The following is a 17,615-nucleotide window of genomic DNA, read 5'->3' on the forward strand; positions in this document are numbered from 1 at the left end:
CACAAGGACGGCACAAGCATATCACCCCAGCCCTGCAGATAGATAGGTTAGTGTCACCAGACCCAGCATATCACCCCAGCCCTGCAGATAGATAGGTTAGTGTCACCAGACCCAGCATATCACCCCAGCCCTGCAGATAGATAGGTTACTGTCACCAGAACCAGCATATCACCCCAGCCCTGCAGATAGATAGGTTACTGTCACCAGACCCAGCATATCACCCCAGCCCTGCAGATAGATAGGTTACTGTCACCAGTACAGCATATCACCCCAGTCCTGCAGATAGATAGGTTACTGTCACCAGTACAGCATATCACCCCAGCCCTGCAGATAGATAGGTTAGTGTCACCAGAACCAGCATATCACCCCAGCCCTGCAGATAGATAGGTTAGTGTCACCAGAACCAGCATATCCCCCCAGCCCTGCAGATAGATAGGTTACTGTCACCAGAACCAGCAGATCACCCCAGCCCTGCAGATAGATAGGTTACTGTCACCAGAACCAACATATCACCTCAGCCCTGCAGATAGATAGGTTACTGTCAGCAGAACCAGCATATCACCCAGCCCTGCAGATAGATAGGTTAGTGTCACCAGAACCAGCATATCACCCCAGTCCTGCAGATAGATAGGTTACTGTCAGCAGAACCAGCATATCACCCCAGACCTGCAGATAGATAGGTTAGTGTCACCAGACCAAGGATATCACCCCAGCCCTGCAGATAGATAGGTTAGTGTCACCAGACCCAGCATATCACCCCAGCCCTGCAGATAGATAGGTTAGTGTCACCAGACCCAGCATATCACCCCAGCCCTGCAGATAGATAGGTTAGTGTCACCAGACCCAGCATATCACCCCAGCCCTGCAGATAGATAGGTTACTGTCACCAGAACCAGCATATCACCCCAGCCCTGCAGATAGATAGGTTACTGTCACCAGACCCAGCATATCACCCCAGCCCTGCAGATAGATAGGTTACTGTCACCAGTACAGCATATCACCCCAGTCCTGCAGATAGATAGGTTACTGTCACCAGTACAGCATATCACCCCAGCCCTGCAGATAGATAGGTTAGTGTCACCAGAACCAGCATATCACCCCAGCCCTGCAGATAGATAGGTTAGTGTCACCAGAACCAGCATATCCCCCCAGCCCTGCAGATAGATAGGTTACTGTCACCAGAACCAGCAGATCACCCCAGCCCTGCAGATAGATAGGTTACTGTCACCAGAACCAACATATCACCTCAGCCCTGCAGATAGATAGGTTACTGTCAGCAGAACCAGCATATCACCCAGCCCTGCAGATAGATAGGTTAGTGTCACCAGAACCAGCATATCACCCCAGTCCTGCAGATAGATAGGTTACTGTCAGCAGAACCAGCATATCACCCCAGACCTGCAGATAGATAGGTTAGTGTCACCAGACCAAGGATATCACCCCAGCCCTGCAGATAGATAGGTTAGTGTCACCAGACCCAGCATATCACCCCAGTCCTGCAGATAGATAGGTTAGTGTCACCAGACCCAGCATATCACCCCAGCCCTGCAGATAGATAGGTTAGTGTCACCAGACCCAGCATATCACCCCAGTCCTGCAGATAGATAGGTTAGTGTCACCAGACCCAGCATATCACCCCAGCCCTGCAGATAGATAGGTTAGTGTCACCAGACCCAGCATATCACCCCAGTCCTGCAGATAGATAGGTTAGTGTCACCAGAACCAGCATATCACCCCAGCCCTGCAGATAGATAGGTTACTGTCACCAGAACCAGTATATCACCCCAGCCCTGCAGATAGATAGGTTACTGTCACCAGAACCAGCATATCACCCCAGCCCTGCAGATAGATAGGTTACTGTCACCAGAACCAGCATATCACCCCAGCCCTGCAGACAGATAGATTAGTGACACCTGACCAACATGCCACCCCCAGCCCTGCAGATAGATAGGTTAGGGTCCCCTGAATCATACAATGTTCTCCCCTTGTGAAGCGCTGCCTCAATTGCTGATATCACTGTTTCTGTCAACATGCAAACAAGCTCTTTGGAGCAACGCGGGTGTTGTCATTGCTCCAAGTAGCGGCAACACGCTCATTGCTCCAAATAACTAATTTGCATATTTTACAAAAACAGCAATAAATCAGCAATAGAGGCAGCAATTCACAAGGGGCAAACAAAGTTTGATTCAGATGATGGTAACCTATCTACCTATGTGGTCGGGTTGATATTCTGGGTTCTGCTGACACATTTCCTTTAAGGACCAAGCAATTTTTGATATTTTCAGTAATTTACCTGTGTGATGGTTGCATTTTCCTTGGCAAGTTCTTTTCAGGGACACGATTTAGGGACACATATAATTTTATTGGCTTTTATAAATTTTGGGGGGTACATGAGGAAAAAAAACAAATATAAAATTTAAACTTTCACAATTTCATAGAAATAAAGTGATACCAAAAATTAAAGAAAAAAAAAGTGGAAAGTACTTTTGGGTACTTTAGTGTTGCTGCATTCAGAGACCCCAACTTTCTTATATTTCTGACATGGCCTTTGAGGACTTGTTTCTTGCAGGATGGGCGGCAATTTTTAATGGTACCAGGTACATAATGATAAAATTTCATTAATTTTAAGCTCCGGCTGGGTTCACACTGGCAATGGGGTCTCCATTTGGAGAATCAGTCGCAGTGACAGTCAAAATTTGCTGGGCCAAAAAGTGCCAACACCCAACGAAGCCCAGTATAGTCAATAGGGTGCAATGGTGTCTGCTGTTTTAGTGGTCCATGCATCTATTCTTCTGGTCCTCCAACAGACCAGAACAACAGACACAAAAGCACAGATGTAAAAAGGCATCACCTGATGGACCTCATTGGCTATAAAGGGTGTCTGGTTTTGTTTTTTTTTTTTTTAAAGTCTGCCTTAGGGGGGGTTCACACTTGCAGGCCCCTGTCCAGTCTTTGCCATTCCACCAGGTTTCCGTCCTCAGCGCTGGTGAAACTGGACAGGGGGCGGAAAACCCAGTGGTCAGCTTTAAAACCATTCACTGGAATGGGTTTGTAAAGTTGACCGCCGGTGTCCATGGCTATAAAAAAAACGTATCCCATAAACAGGCCACAAGAGAATGGGTATTAAAGCTGACCACCAGGTTTCTGTCCTCTGTCCAGTTTTGCCGGGGCTGGGGACGGAAACACGGGGGAATGGCAAACATTGGACAGGGGTGCAAGTGTGAACGAAGCATTACAGAACTGTTTCGTCTGGGATTTCTGACAGATTCTGCACCAAAGACTCCAACGTAGATGAGAACATAGCCTTAACTTTATTGCATAGTTCATCAAGATGGCGTCTGTACAAACGCTTTTAACCTGCTCCGACACACTCCGCCAGCAGCGAGGATTTGGCTCCAGTTGCATTTAGCTCACAGAGGTTTGTCTAGACTGGATATAATGGTAACAAAACCTCAGCAGCGAATAGGGCTTTCCTATAACTGGAAAACCCTTGTAGGGAAACATAGATGGAAAGATTAGAGATATTTGTTATCTCCGTACAGATCTCCGATACATGTCCAAGATTCTGTACAATCCCTGTACATGCCAAAGTGAGCAAAAACACATGTTTAGCGGGATTATACAAAGCATGTTGTGGCCATCTGGAGGTCTCGCTCCCCGCAGGTTACTAGGAGTAATTGCATGCCTCAGAGATCAAGTCACTGCGTGCTATAATCACATTAATCTGCTATTGTGCGAGTACCTGGGTATGTCCCCCGGATTAGCGGCGATGGAAGGAGACATGTGCATCGCTTTATCTGCTTTCTATAATAATGAGCATCAAATGCAATTACTCATCAGCACAATCATATGAAAGCAATAAAGAACACATGTGCTCGCCCGTCATGGGGTCACAGCTGCTGCCGCCAGCTTGTGTGCATTACTGTAGTAAGATGTGAGTGATGCTATACAAGGCGTCTTCATGTTACACTTTCACTGAGGGTTTAATATGACATTTACAATCTCTCAGTTGCTTCTAATATGGACATCTGCCTGTAAAAAAACTCAATATCAACCTACCCGTAGTGAATACAGAAGGGCACAGGTCCTTTATTCTCACTCTGGAGGACCTGTCCTGTCCTGCATTATACAAGAAACCCATTGAATGGAATGGACACTGTAATGCTCAATTTCACCTGCGGAGGCAGTGCAGATAAAGTGAACACCTAATAACAATCGTTCTCATAGATCACAGTCAATCACTGGTTGTCCAAACAGACACTTTGTGATCGGCTCATTGTCAGAGGACCTTCCTAAGGAACGGTACAAAGTGGAAACCACCCTTAAAATACAGGGAAGGTTTATCAGTAGAGTTATTTTTATTGGTCAGACCTGGTACCGCAGATCAGCTCCCAGGGAGCAGCTGACTGGTGCAGGTGTCAGTCTCCCCTCCATCCCAAGGATGGGTCATCCATATTTTTACAAGATAAAGGCCCGTCTCTGTCGACTTCCAATAAGTTTTTGTGATTACAACTACCTCAAGAGGTTTTCTGGGATATTATATTAATGGCTATCATGGTGTAATCTGTGAAGAATTAGGATAGGAAGAACTACTACTGTATTTGCAGTCTATGGTAAAATCCCTGTGTTACTATTGAGGCCTACCGTCGGTGGAGCTCAATAGTAATATTCCTATAGAAGGCCAGGGAGCCGCCTGTATTATTTGTTACAACAAACTGAATGTAATTGAAACACCTAAGGTATCATGGTGAATCTGACCACAGCGTCTGAGGGGTGAGGTGCCTGTGATCACAGAGGTCTCTGACACGGGCACTGCTGCCGGGTCTCTGCTGTTTAGTATAGCAAAGACTCCGCTGCTATGGTGTTAGCTCCTGATGGTGTGGCAGCATCTGCTGTCCATGTAGGGCCGATGTCACCGAGTGCAAGAAAAAGTCTTAGGCACATTAAATTTTAGTGAATTAATTTAATTTTTATTCCATTTTTTTGAAGCACAGAACTTGCAGATACAGTGTGTAGGCACATTCTGGGTACACACTAATGTCGCCATCCATTGCAGGATCAGAACAATGGACGGGCAGACCATAAAAAAAAATTTACACACAGACTCCGACGGACCACATTGACCATAATGGGGTTTGTCGAGTGTCTGTCGATTTTCAGGCGAACACTGCGATGGTGTCTCCAACAGAGTCTCTGGCTCAGAGGTGAACCTAGCCTTGGATTACATGTTCTTCCAATGACCATCTTAATCATGAAGTTGATGACATGACACACATATCACATCAATGTCCTGCAGAGCGGGGCGAGGCTTCCCGCATTCACAAAAGCCTCTCCCTCTTCAAAAATGTCAGGAAAACAACATTCTTTCTGCAGATTTGTAGAGGCTTGGAAATAAACATCCATGGTCTGGTAATTCCATATGGATTTCTTATGATGTTTCCAATTGAAAAATATGTCAGGATCCAATAACCCGCACATTAACATGTGTGTTCTCACTAACGTGCAAACCATGAGGGATAAAAACAAAAGCCACCTATTATAACACAAATCTAATAAAATCTGGCGTGCACACACCTATGAGATATCCATAGGACCCCCATCTATTGGTCCTGTTGGTCCATTCCAGTACATTACTCACATGGGTACATGTCAGTACTTCTCTGTATATGTCCTGCACGATCCCATTTCTAAGTGAGAGAGGTTTTGCTGACAAGGAAACTAGCCGGTAACCATTACATAGAAACTGCATCCGACTATAATCAATACAAGTGATATATCCGGCACCCAGGCAAGTGTTCAGGTATATACAGTCATGGCTAAATGTGCTCAGGCCCCTTTACTCATCCGCTAAATGTCAGTTTTGGTTGCAGGACCCTCGCTGATAAGAAATCAAGGTGGTAAAATAGTGAAATTACAGCAAAGCACCCTCCCCATGCTGCAAAACAAAGATCAAGATAAACTGCTGTGATGGTTGTAAGATCATCTAAGGAAAAATATAGGTTGGGAAATTCTGTCTGTATGTAACCCCATTGCTAGAGGGGCTTCCTGGGATTTCATATTAAGGTCTGATGCCCATGACCCCCCACTGATCAGCCAGATGAAGATGCTGCAGGATTGGGATGAGAACTGCGCCATACATATCATAGTGGCTGTGCTTGGTACTGCAGCTCAGTCACACTTGAATGGAACAGAGCTGCTGTACCACGTCACCGTGACTCCTGAACAGCTGATCGTCAGGGGTCCCAGGCCGTCTACATCTGAGTCCTGGAAAAAACACCCCCATTGATCGGCAGAATGGGGGGACGGATGCTGTTCCACGGCCCTAAACAGCGGTAGTAACAAGTCAATACCAGTATATCAGGAAATGCAACACCGCACCGTTCATGGAAATTGGTTCACTGCATTCCTTGACCCAGCCATTTGGACCATTCTGTTTGGTGGAGGTCTTGGTCACTGAAAACCCCTTTCCTGCACCATATTTTTCATGCGTACTGTTACAAAATCGAACTCCATACGTCAACGCAGCTGAGCTGCAATACCATACACAACCTGTAGACAGGTATGGCGCTGTTCAGAAAGAAAGAAGCCATTTTTTTTTTAACCCCTGCCCCTTGCTGCATCTGCGTAACACACATTCGGATAGTGATGCAGCCCCTGGTATACAGTGTATACACAACAAAGGGCAGCGGAGCTGTCAGAGCTTACACCTGTCGGCTCGCTGCACCTGTGATGGCTGCCCATGGAGTAAACATAGGACGCTATTATGGCAGCAGAACAAGTCTATTGTGCTCAATTGTTCCATTCATCATCGGACGCTGTTGTCCCGCTGCCAAAGACAAAAGGTGTGGAGCAGGAACGCGTAACAGTCCTCCCATTATGTGGTGTTAGAAGTGGAAACAGATGTGGTATGAGCAAAGCTAAACACTGCACGTTATGTCATCACTCCCCGATTACGTCTGACAGCGGCTCCAGTGACTGGCACTGCCGGGAAAGCGGGCACCTGGAAACACAAACACAGTCCTAACAATGTGCCGGCGCTGAAGCTGACCAGTCTAGGTGGTGTTACGGGTGTACGCAGATCGCGCTATACTGGCTCGGATGTTCCTGTGCGGCTCGCCCAGTGCAGACAGAACACAAAAACACACCCAAAAGTCAAAAACATCCTCTATATAGTCTTATAGGGGTGAAATAGCGGGGGAAAGGAGGGTCGATAAAGAGGAGGACCCACACACATATATATCACAGCTGTGCAATGCTTCTTTAGTCCTGCGGAGGCGCTGTTAAGTTCCCGCACGGGTTATAGGACCGTGTGCTCTTATCCTATGATATCATATCCTGGACTATACTGATGGCTATGGGCTCTTCACTACTTACCGTACCAGCCATAGCGCCATACATTGTATAGTGGTTGTGCTTGGTACTGCGGCGCAATCCTATTCGTTTGAATGGGCCTGAACTGCAGCATATGATCAATGGACGTGATGTCACTGGCCTCAGAAAAGGGAGTGGAGCTCAGTATCATGGTCTTGGACAAACCCTTTAAATATTTCCTATAAGTCATCAAGGTCCGGCAGCCAGACTGACAGCTAGCCCCCAGTTGATCGGCTGTATAGGGGTATTTCCACCGCCTGCCCTATACACTATACAGGGCCAGAAGCTGAAAGCCCCATCCCCTATATAGCTTCCCAGCGCCATCATTGTAGCTCAGCTTCCATTGACTTCACTATAAAGGGGATGGAGCTTTCAGATTCTGGCCCCGCGGGTACTGGAAGCGTCCCAATACAGCTGGACAACCCCTTTAATGACTTATGTGTTGAGAAAACCCCAACAAAGAGCCATTCGGTTTACAAAGTCCATTTCCGTATACCATATTAGGAAATCCAGAGTTAAGAGAGGGGAGTGCCCTGTGCTCAGGATCCTTATCCTACAGACATCCCATTGCTTTGGATATACACTGTGTAATACTTAATTTCGCCTGTGGAGGTGCTGCAGGGAAACACTGCCAGTTTTCCCACAGATTACAGCTGATCGCTAGGGGTCCCAGCAGGGAGACACTTTAAGATCAGCTTAATATCAAGGAAATTTTAAAAAGTGGAGAGCGCCTTTAATTTTCTGTATTGTCCCCACTGTTAGACTTCAGTCTGGGAGTTCTAATCCCCTGTGTGACCTTCCTAACGATCAATCTATGATACGGGGCCTTTGGGCCGGGGGCTGTTTGCTTTCTCAGCAGCTGTATTAATAGTTTTCCATGTGCGGGCTCTGACGTTCCTCACTAAAGATCCTGACATTGATTATTTTACTTCTATTCCTGTCCTGTGTATACGGAAGAGCCCTGGAATATCCGGCTGTATCCCATGTTCTCAGAGATACAGCAGAGCCCGCACAGGGTGCAGACCTTGAGAATAGCGGGCAGATACCATCAGCTGTACGGATAGATTGACAGCGATATAGTCACCGATAATACCCACAGCCTCACGTGCCCAGGCCTGAGACGCTCCAGGAATAGTCGCATTATTGTGGGGTCAAAACAGACGGGAATAACCCCTTAAAGGGACTGTCTTGCCTCAGACACTTATCCCCCAAGTGTGTTATCATCAGGGGTCTGGCTTTTGGGACCACCAGATATCACATGAGCGTTCCCCAGAGTCATAAAATGGTGGTGCACATACATGGCCATCGCCCCATTCACTTTTATGGAACTGCCTATTATTCTGGGACTGGTAAGATGAGGTTATGACATCTAGGCCTCAAATCATACGATACAACTCCAAAAGTCATCCTAAAGAGTCTACTGTGTAATAGGTGACACTGCGCTCCTGTACAGAGACTATCCACCTAAATTTAATTTGTTTCTTTCCTGCATAGCTGCCATTTTTACAGGGAACCTTTGGAGATTTCAAGGCTTATTTTTCTTCATTTTCTTTCTTTAGAGCTTTGCTTCCTTCCTTCTTTTCTTAGACCTTTACTTTCTTCCTAAGTTTCTTGCTTTAGACCTTTACTTTCTTCCTACATTTCTTGCTTTAGACCTTTACTTTCTTCCTTCTTTTCTATCTTTAGACCTTTACTTTCTTCCTACATTTCTTGCTTTAGACCTTTACTTTCTTCCTTCTTTTCTTTCTTTAGACCTTTACTTTCTTCCTACATTTCTTGCTTTAGGCCTTATTTTCTTCCTTCTTTTCTATCTTTAGACCTTTACTTTCTTCCTACATTTCTTGCTTTAGACCTTTACTTTCTTCCTACATTTCTTGCTTTAGGCCTTATTTTCTTCCTTCTTTTCTATCTTTAGGCCTTATTTTCTTCCTTCTTTTCTATCTTTAGACCTTTACTTTCTTCCTACATTTCTTGCTTTAGACCTTTACTTTTTTCCTGCTTTTCTTTCTTTAGACCTTTACTTTCTTCCAACATTTCTTGCTTTAGGCCTTATTTTCTTCCTTCTTTTCTATCTTTAGACCTTTACTTTCTTCCTGCTTTTCTTGCTTTGGACCTTTACTTTCTTTACACATTTGCTTCCTTCATTTTCTTTTTAGACCTTTACTTTCTTCCTGCTTTTCTTCCTTTAGACCTTTACTTTCTTTAGACATTTGCTTCCTTCATTTTCTTTTTAGACCTTTACTTCCTTCCTTCTGCTTTTTGTAGCATGTTGTTACGGGTTGATGGTGACCCAAAGAACTAGTTATCTATGACTAGGTTTCGTTCATGGTCTCCTTATTGTACTCCAATTTCCTCAGATGTGAGCTTCGCCGGTGTTTTACCTTTCCACCACCACTATGCACATGACGTACGTTTTTATGATTTTACGTCACCTGCCTTACTTTTGTTATTGAAATGTTCTAATAGAAACAGACAGAGCATGAAACATATGCTGAGTCTGATAACTGTTTATTATCACAGGTGCAATAGGCCTGTGTGAATGAGGCCTTAGGGAACTGCTGTTTAGGCAATAACCCGTCATATATATGGAGTTTATGGTCACTGCTGAGCCTCAGCTATGTATTGCATGTTAGGAAGCATGACAACTATGCAGATACTTGCCGTAACCCTCCCCAACCCATCCGTACTGATCTTCGACATAATTTCTTTAGTCTTCTTTGCTTGCTCAGGTAATCCTCTTAAGGGTCTTAGGGAGGACTCTTCGAGTATTTGCTAATTTTCTTGTCAAAACAACCTTACAATTTCCCACGTCGGTGATGAAAAGCCGGGCTCGCCTGACTTCCTCTGCTACTTAAAGCCTACATAATAACATCTCGGGCTGAGTATTGGTGGAACTTCACTCATCCCCTTTGCTATAGTTATTATTGATTTTTAAAGGTAGGTCCGGCGTACGACGCAGTGTCACGGTTGCCTGGTGTTTGCGGATGTTTTGTGCAGCGGTGTCACTTTCTGCCTACGTTACGGCATTGTCAGGATGATGAATGAAGCTTTTGTTGTGATCTTGCAGGTTTTTTTCTTAGCTCAGCTCCTTTTGTACACAAGATCCCCCACCTGTGAACGCTCGGATGATGATGGCGTGCTCGGAAGCCCCTCCCCCTGTGTACATCGCGTGAAAACACGTCTGGGAAGGAAGCTGTGTTTATATTCTCCTGTATACACAACGACGTACCAGTCTATGCTTAGAAATTCCATTGTCTTGTATCCCTACGTGGCGATGAACCGGAAAGTCTACCTAGATGACATGGGGCTCCAATAACCTAAAAACTAGGCTCGTAGCCACTAGGGGAAGAGAAATACGGGGCATGTCAAGGGGTGGAATACATTAGGCAAGTGGTCACTCAGTCCTTGAAGTTGATGCATTGAAAGCAGAAAAAATGGCCAAGCGTAAGGATTTAGGCAAATTTGACAAAGGCCAAATTATCAAGGCTGGACAATGGGGATCTTGTGGGGTGTTCTCGGGATAAAGTCGTTGCTGGTGAACCACGTGAGGGTCATGGGTGTATAAGTCTTATTCCTGTAAGTTCGATCCATGGAGGGCCCACTTAACAACACACATAACACAGTACACCTTCAGAGGATTTATGGTATCCGTGCCTCAATGGATCTGACTGTTTTGATGGCAATGAAATAAGGACACAGAAAGGGCAACTGGATTGGGTTTTGAAGGTTCTTTACTTGACTTGACAACTAGAGAATAACTCAACTTACTAAGAAAAGTAAGAGCTAACTAACTGGCGCTGCTTATTACTCCTCTTCAGCCATGGTGCCAGGGCAAGAGAAGTCTCCCTCTCGAGGGTATCTGTGGTCTTGTGAAAACGAACTCCACTGTCCATTCACTAGGAACCAAGGTACTGATGTTCACTTCTCCACCTTGGCCGTCCAGGCTTCAATACTTGGCCTGTCTGGTGAGTTCCCCTGCTGGACTGAGTGCTAACTACCTGATGTCCACCAAAAGCCGGGTCTCTATCGTCCATAGCCCTGCTCCTCTTAAGCGTCTATAGGTTGGCCCATGGTGGTAAGACCATCTAGTGTGCCAGAGGTTGGCACTCCATGTTACAACACGAGGGGGATGAAGACATTAGACAATGAGCATCATGGCTGAAACAATACTCTACTAGGTAGACCCATCAGGACTGTCTTCAGTCCCAACAATGATTTTTACTCATAGGGAAATGTTTCTACAAGAACAAAGTCCTACAATACTGCCTTGGTTGTGTCTTCTTATAAAACTGGAGCGGTCTATAACTATAAACCACGTTCCAATATTCTGCAGGCAGTGCCGATCTGGGGCATCCGCTGTAGGGTGGAAGAGCCAGTCAATCTGACCAGCCAATGAGCAGACCACGCTGGGGGCAAATAGATCAATGAACAGCCAATCGGTACATCCTATTTGAGGGAAGTGGATCCAATAAGGTAACCTTGTTTCATTAGATGGCATGTGACGGCGGACTGTCTAGTAGCACCTCCCTGCCATATAATATACTTTCAAGACTACTACACTGCACTACCTGTTCGGGCAATGCCATTGGACACCAGGTTAGAGTGGCTGTATAACATGAAACTGGTATACTGGTATACTTGACCATGTGATTGACACAGCCCCTAGCAGCTCTTTTAGTTATATGCCAGCCATCTTAACTCTTTTGAGTTAACCTTTGGTTGGCTTTGGCACCAATTACTAGTTTCCGTTGCTTTTACTGCACCCCATGTAATGTTCTCTCGGGACACAAGCGATTACACAGAACTCGTCCCCTATATTTTCTGGTTAAGTGAGTCCTCAGACAGGGAAATCTCTCTTGGACTGTCTCAGAGATCTGCAATCTGAAGGAAGTAGACCCAACTGGTCTCCAAGTGGACATGTTCAATTGATGGCCAGAAACATGAGAGTGGTCACGTAATCTGCGCTCTCGGGGCGTCTCACAATGTTGCCCCCGGTTGTGAGTAACTCTCCGATATGCATTCTTCTGCAGTACACGACACACTGGAAAACTTTCTGTACTTTCATGGTGTTGTGTTCATCTCCTGTCATACTGGATACACATCTCCTGGCAGCTTGGAATAGTAGACGGACAGATAAGGTGACAGTACACGTGAACTCTTTGAGAGGGTGTAAAGGGAACCTGTCACTGAGCATTGCCGTCCCCACAAAAATCACATTGCCAAGTGGGGCTGTCAGCAAACATTGACAACTCTCCCAAATACTGGTGCAAAACCTATTAAGCTGAGGTTACAGATTGCGGAAAAGTTGCGTTTTTTTGTCGCAGGTTTCACTGCATTTTTTTCAGTCAAGACCAGGAGTGGACTGAGCAGAAGGAAGACGTATACGAGCGTCCTATATATTTCCCATTCCTTTTGTAGGCATTCTTGGCTTGTCTCCAAAAAAATACAGCAAAATCTGCAACAAAAAATATGTCTTTTTCCCAATGTGGTCTCAATTAAGTGGACGTGCAATAGGGGTGTCTCCAAAGCACCACAGGTCTATGGCTCCCCAGCACCAATCCTGCTCCGCATGGGGCTAGCTGGGTGATGTAGAGTGAGATTAGTGTTAGTGGTTTCACCTTCTTCAGGAATGGTCTCTCTGCATATTCTTCCGGAGCTGGGTTCAAACTTCTAGGCCTGCGCATGCCCACAGGCCACAAGAAAATGGCCGCTTACAATACTGTGTAAGTAGCCACTTTTCTTGTGGCCTGTGGGCATGCGCAGTCTGTTCTGCCCGAGGCCTAGAAGTTTGAACCCAGCTCCGGAAGAAGATGCACAGAGAGACCGTTCCTGAAGAAGATGGAGGCGGCGCTGGAGATTTCTCTAACAGCATTGGGTACGCCCCCAGTGCTGTTTGTGCACTGGGGTCCGCCCCCAGTGCTGTGAGAGAACTGATTTGCATACAGACGAAAACCGGGATTTCTACCGAACGGCGGCGCGGAGAAGACATCTAAAGGTAGGACTTTCTTAAGGCTATTCCTACGTGTGATTGAGAAAAAAAATGTGATTTTAATGATAGAAACCTTTAAGACGATCTAGCAGTGCATTGGACTGTACCATAGAGTCCAATAGAGCCAAATATGTGATTGGTGGGTGGTGCCAGATGTCGGATCTCCCCCGATCTGCTATTCATAGCCTAGACTAAGGATGGATCATTAATATCTTTAGACCTTATTCACACATCAGTAATTTTGTCAGTGATTTGTATCAGTGATAATTTCCTCTCACAATCACTAATGTCAATCACTAATGTGTGAATAAGGCCTTAGGCTGTGCTCATGTAATGTATGTTTGACAAAAAAAAAGCATGTGGTTTAATATAAAGATGCATACTTTCTTCGGTACAAACGTACCATGTGAACACAGCCTTAAAGAGCCAATTAGACGGCCTAATTATTGGGAACATTGCCCCGTCTAACGATTCTATGACGGCTGATCGCTCCTTTTATGCTTTTAAGATTACTTGTCGCTCAATAAAAAGGGTCGATCGACGCCTCCATCTTGGATCGGGCAGTGTAATAGACCGGCTAGGTAAACACTTGTAAGATTGTTGATGGCCTCCTCAAGTAGCGGTAAGTAATGTGTAAGTGCCCTTTAAGTAGTAAATATTAATACATCGGCTCGGCTATGAGTAGGTGACAAGTGAGGCTCGCAGCGCGGCGCGCTCTGGATAATCAGCGTCTTATTATTTGTGTAGCACCCATTATCCTGTTCTCGATGAGCCCGCTGGGTGGTGTGGTCCTCGGCCCCCGCACTCCTCTGTCTGCGCCGTAACCTTCACACATCTCTCCTTTGTTGATGGAAGTGGCGTGATAATGGCAGGTACGCCGCAGTCACGACAACCTACACACGAGGAGGGACTTCTCTGAACGCGGTGCGGTTTCTATTTTTAGCGCGCAGTTTTCTCCTAATGGTTGCACATCGCTCGCTTCCTCCTTTATATCATTTGTTCCTTTCACATTTCCGTGGGTTTCAGAAAATAAACATCTCAGGAAGTAGATAAAACATTGTCCCTGGCCCGGGCGTAACAACAGCCCCGCTCCCTGCACAGCACCGGCTCGCTTATTGGAGCTGCGGGATGGGCAGCATTAACCCCTCAAGGACCAGACATTTGTTTTTTCCTCTTTATAATCTAGGTAGGTCATTGACATGTCAGGATGAGGTCTTGTTTTTTTATGGGATGGGTTGCACTTATTAATGTTAGAATTTGGGGGCTAAGGTCACACTTTGTTTTTGCCTTAAAGGGATCCTATCATTGGATACCCTTTTTTTTCTGACTAACATGTATGAATAGCCTTAAGAAAGACTATTTTTCTCCTACCTTTACATGTCTTCTCCGCGTCGCGGATCGGTAGAAATCCCGGTTTTCTTCAGTATGCAATTGAGTTCTCTCGCAGCACTGGGGGCGTCCCCAATGCTGCGAGAGAACTCTCCAGTGACGCCTCCATCTTCTTCTGGAACGGCCTCTCTCTGCGTCTTCTTCCATCCTGGGTCTCAATCTTCTAGGCCTCAGGCAGAGCCGCTTGCACATGCCCGAGCTACAAGAAAATGGCTGCTTACACCAGCTTCCTGTGTAAGCGGCCACAAGAAAATGGCCACTTACAACAGCTTACTGTGTAATCCGCCATTTTCTTGTGGCCCGGGCATGCGCAGTCGGCTCTGCCTGAGGCCTAGAAGATTGAAACCCAAGACAGAAGAAGACACAGGGAGAGGCCGTTCCAGAAGAAGATAGAGGCGGCACTGAAGATTTCTCTCGCAGCATTGGGGACGCCCCCAGTGCCGTGAGAGAACTCATTTGCATACCGAAGAAAAACCGGATTATATACCGATCGGCGGCGCGGAGAAGACATCTAAAGGTAGGAGAAGAATAGCCTTTCTTAAGGCTATTCCGACGTGTTAGTCAGAAAAAAAGGGTATCCAATCATAGGACCCCCTTTAAAGGGATTTTTCCTAGGACTTATATCGATGGCCTATCTTTACAATAAGGTAGCAACGTATGATCGGAGGAGATTCGACAATCAAGATCCCCCACGTCAGCTGGTTTAAGAGGCCGCAATGTTCAGGTGAGCTCTGTGGTCTTTCACTGAATAACAAGCGCAGGTCTGTATGGCAACTCGGCGGCGTCCACTTGAACAGGACGAAACTCGCGCTATACCGTGTGACTGCTGTATGTAACGTCATGTGACACAGAGGAGGAGCTGCCATAATGTCATGTGACACAGAGGAGGGGCTGCCATAATGTCATGTGACACAGAGGAGGGGCTGTCATAATGTCATGTGACACAGCGAAGGGGCTGCCGCACTCGCGAGCAACATGCTGATTCCAGAGGCAATGGGAGACCATGTAATGTGTATGGGACTGTCCCAATCCTCACCTGAAGCACATGAGGGGCAAAAGTAGGGTCAAGCTGTTGGATTTCAGCATGTGTGACCATGGGGCACAATAACCGACCTCAGAATGGGCCCTGGTTCAAAGTATACAGACATAGAAGTAGGGTGCAGAAGTAGGTCCCATGTGGGCCCATAGACATCAGTAGGACATCAGAGTATATACTCATATACAGTACTATGCCTTTGCCCTAGTGATCGTTACACAACACTCACATGTCTAACAAATGACCACACTCCGTTGTGCACGTTCAGATGTAATAAACAGAACCAGAAAAACAGACATCTTCCAGCGATACGTCAGCTCTTCAGGCAAATCAAAGGTCTCCGAAGTGTCGCAACACCCAGTAAACTCAATGTGCAAAGCTATTAAACGTTCACATGAGGGCAGATACCTCACCTATCAAAGGGGTTATAGTAGCAAAAGTCACGACTATACAACAAAGGAACAATGAGCAGGGTAACACGTCTGTAAATCACTCTCAATGGGTAAGGGTCAGTTCCCATGGCGGAAAATGAAGAGGACATTCCTATACGCTTCTATTTTTCCGTGTCCTGCTGCGATCTTTGTCTCCCATTGAAAACAGTGGGAGTCGGATTCAGGAGGAATCTGCTCCAGATTCGGGGGTGGAATATGCCACCAAATCCACGGTAACTGACACATATAGGTACATCACTGTATAGATACATTATAGGATTTGATCATAAACCCCTGAAGGAGTGGTGTAACCCATGACTGCATAGGGTATGTGTGTAGTCTGTCAACATTGGAAACGTGCATGGGATCTGCATACACAATGGTAGGATTATTTAAATCAATCCTATTTGCAAAACTGCACTGCCAAACGTGTGAAGGCAAATAGATCAATTCCATTTATTAACAAATATAAGATAAAATGTGCCCAACACAGAAGGAGGACACTTGTCTTACTTTGCTTCCTTAGGCCTCTGAGCTGTTCTTTAAACTCGAAGAATCGGTCAGTTTTCTTTAGGGCTTCATCCGTGTTCTTCCTCTGATGGCTAGTGTAGGTCTTATGTACCAGCTGCCTCAAATCTGGGACCTCATCGGGATCCTCTCTCCTGACCTGCGGGGAAAAGAATAAGACTACAGTGACCGAGATACAGACTAGAAGAAGCTATCTCCTATCTATCTAATAATCTTCTATCTACCTGGGTCTGTTTATTTAGTGTAGGGTCCCATCTGAATGAGGTCGCCCAGTCGGGGCAGGTGCAGGGCTTTTTACTGTTTGATTAAAAGGAATAACCAAGAACCTCCCATTTATATATGTAGTTTATAGATCATATTGCCTCATTTATATATGTGCCAATAATAGCAGTAATGGGATTTATATGTCGCGTGCTGTGTGCAGAGGCTGCTATCTATCCATCCATCTCTCGCTTTCTCATATCTCTCTATCGATCCATCCATTCCTCCCATGCTCCCTACCATTAGACTTCCCGCCATGCTCCCCCTACCATCCTCTCTAACATTATTCTAATTACAATGCTCCCTACCATTATATTTCCTACCATGCCTCTCTATCATTAAACTACTTCCTACTATTATATTTTCCACCATGCTCCCTTATATAGTTCTTCTTACTAGGCATTCTACCATTATACTTCTATTATACGTCTCACCATGCTCCCTACCATTATACTTCCTCCCATGCTCCCTATCATTATACTTCCTACCATGCTCCCTACCATTATACCTCCTCCCATGCTCCCTACCATTATACTTCTCACCATGCTCCCTACCATTGTACTCCTACCATGTTCCCTACCATTATACTCCCTCCCATGCTCCCTACCAT

General features: G+C 45.7%; 1 protein-coding gene across 1 annotated transcript in view; it reads right to left on the bottom strand.

The window, feature by feature from the left end:
* The window catches only part of NSMCE2 (NSE2 SUMO ligase component of SMC5/6 complex), a 145,235-nt gene that overhangs the window by 63,301 nt on the left and 64,319 nt on the right, over positions 1 to 17,615 (bottom strand). Inside the window, exon 4 of the mRNA XM_075270110.1 lies at positions 16,730 to 16,883. Within this exon, the coding sequence (XP_075126211.1) occupies positions 16,730 to 16,883 (154 nt within the window). The remainder of the gene's footprint in view (positions 1 to 16,729; positions 16,884 to 17,615) is intronic.

The sequence above is a fragment of the Leptodactylus fuscus genome, chromosome 4, assembly GCF_031893055.1.
Source record: "Leptodactylus fuscus isolate aLepFus1 chromosome 4, aLepFus1.hap2, whole genome shotgun sequence".
Classification (NCBI taxonomy): domain Eukaryota; kingdom Metazoa; phylum Chordata; class Amphibia; order Anura; family Leptodactylidae; genus Leptodactylus; species Leptodactylus fuscus.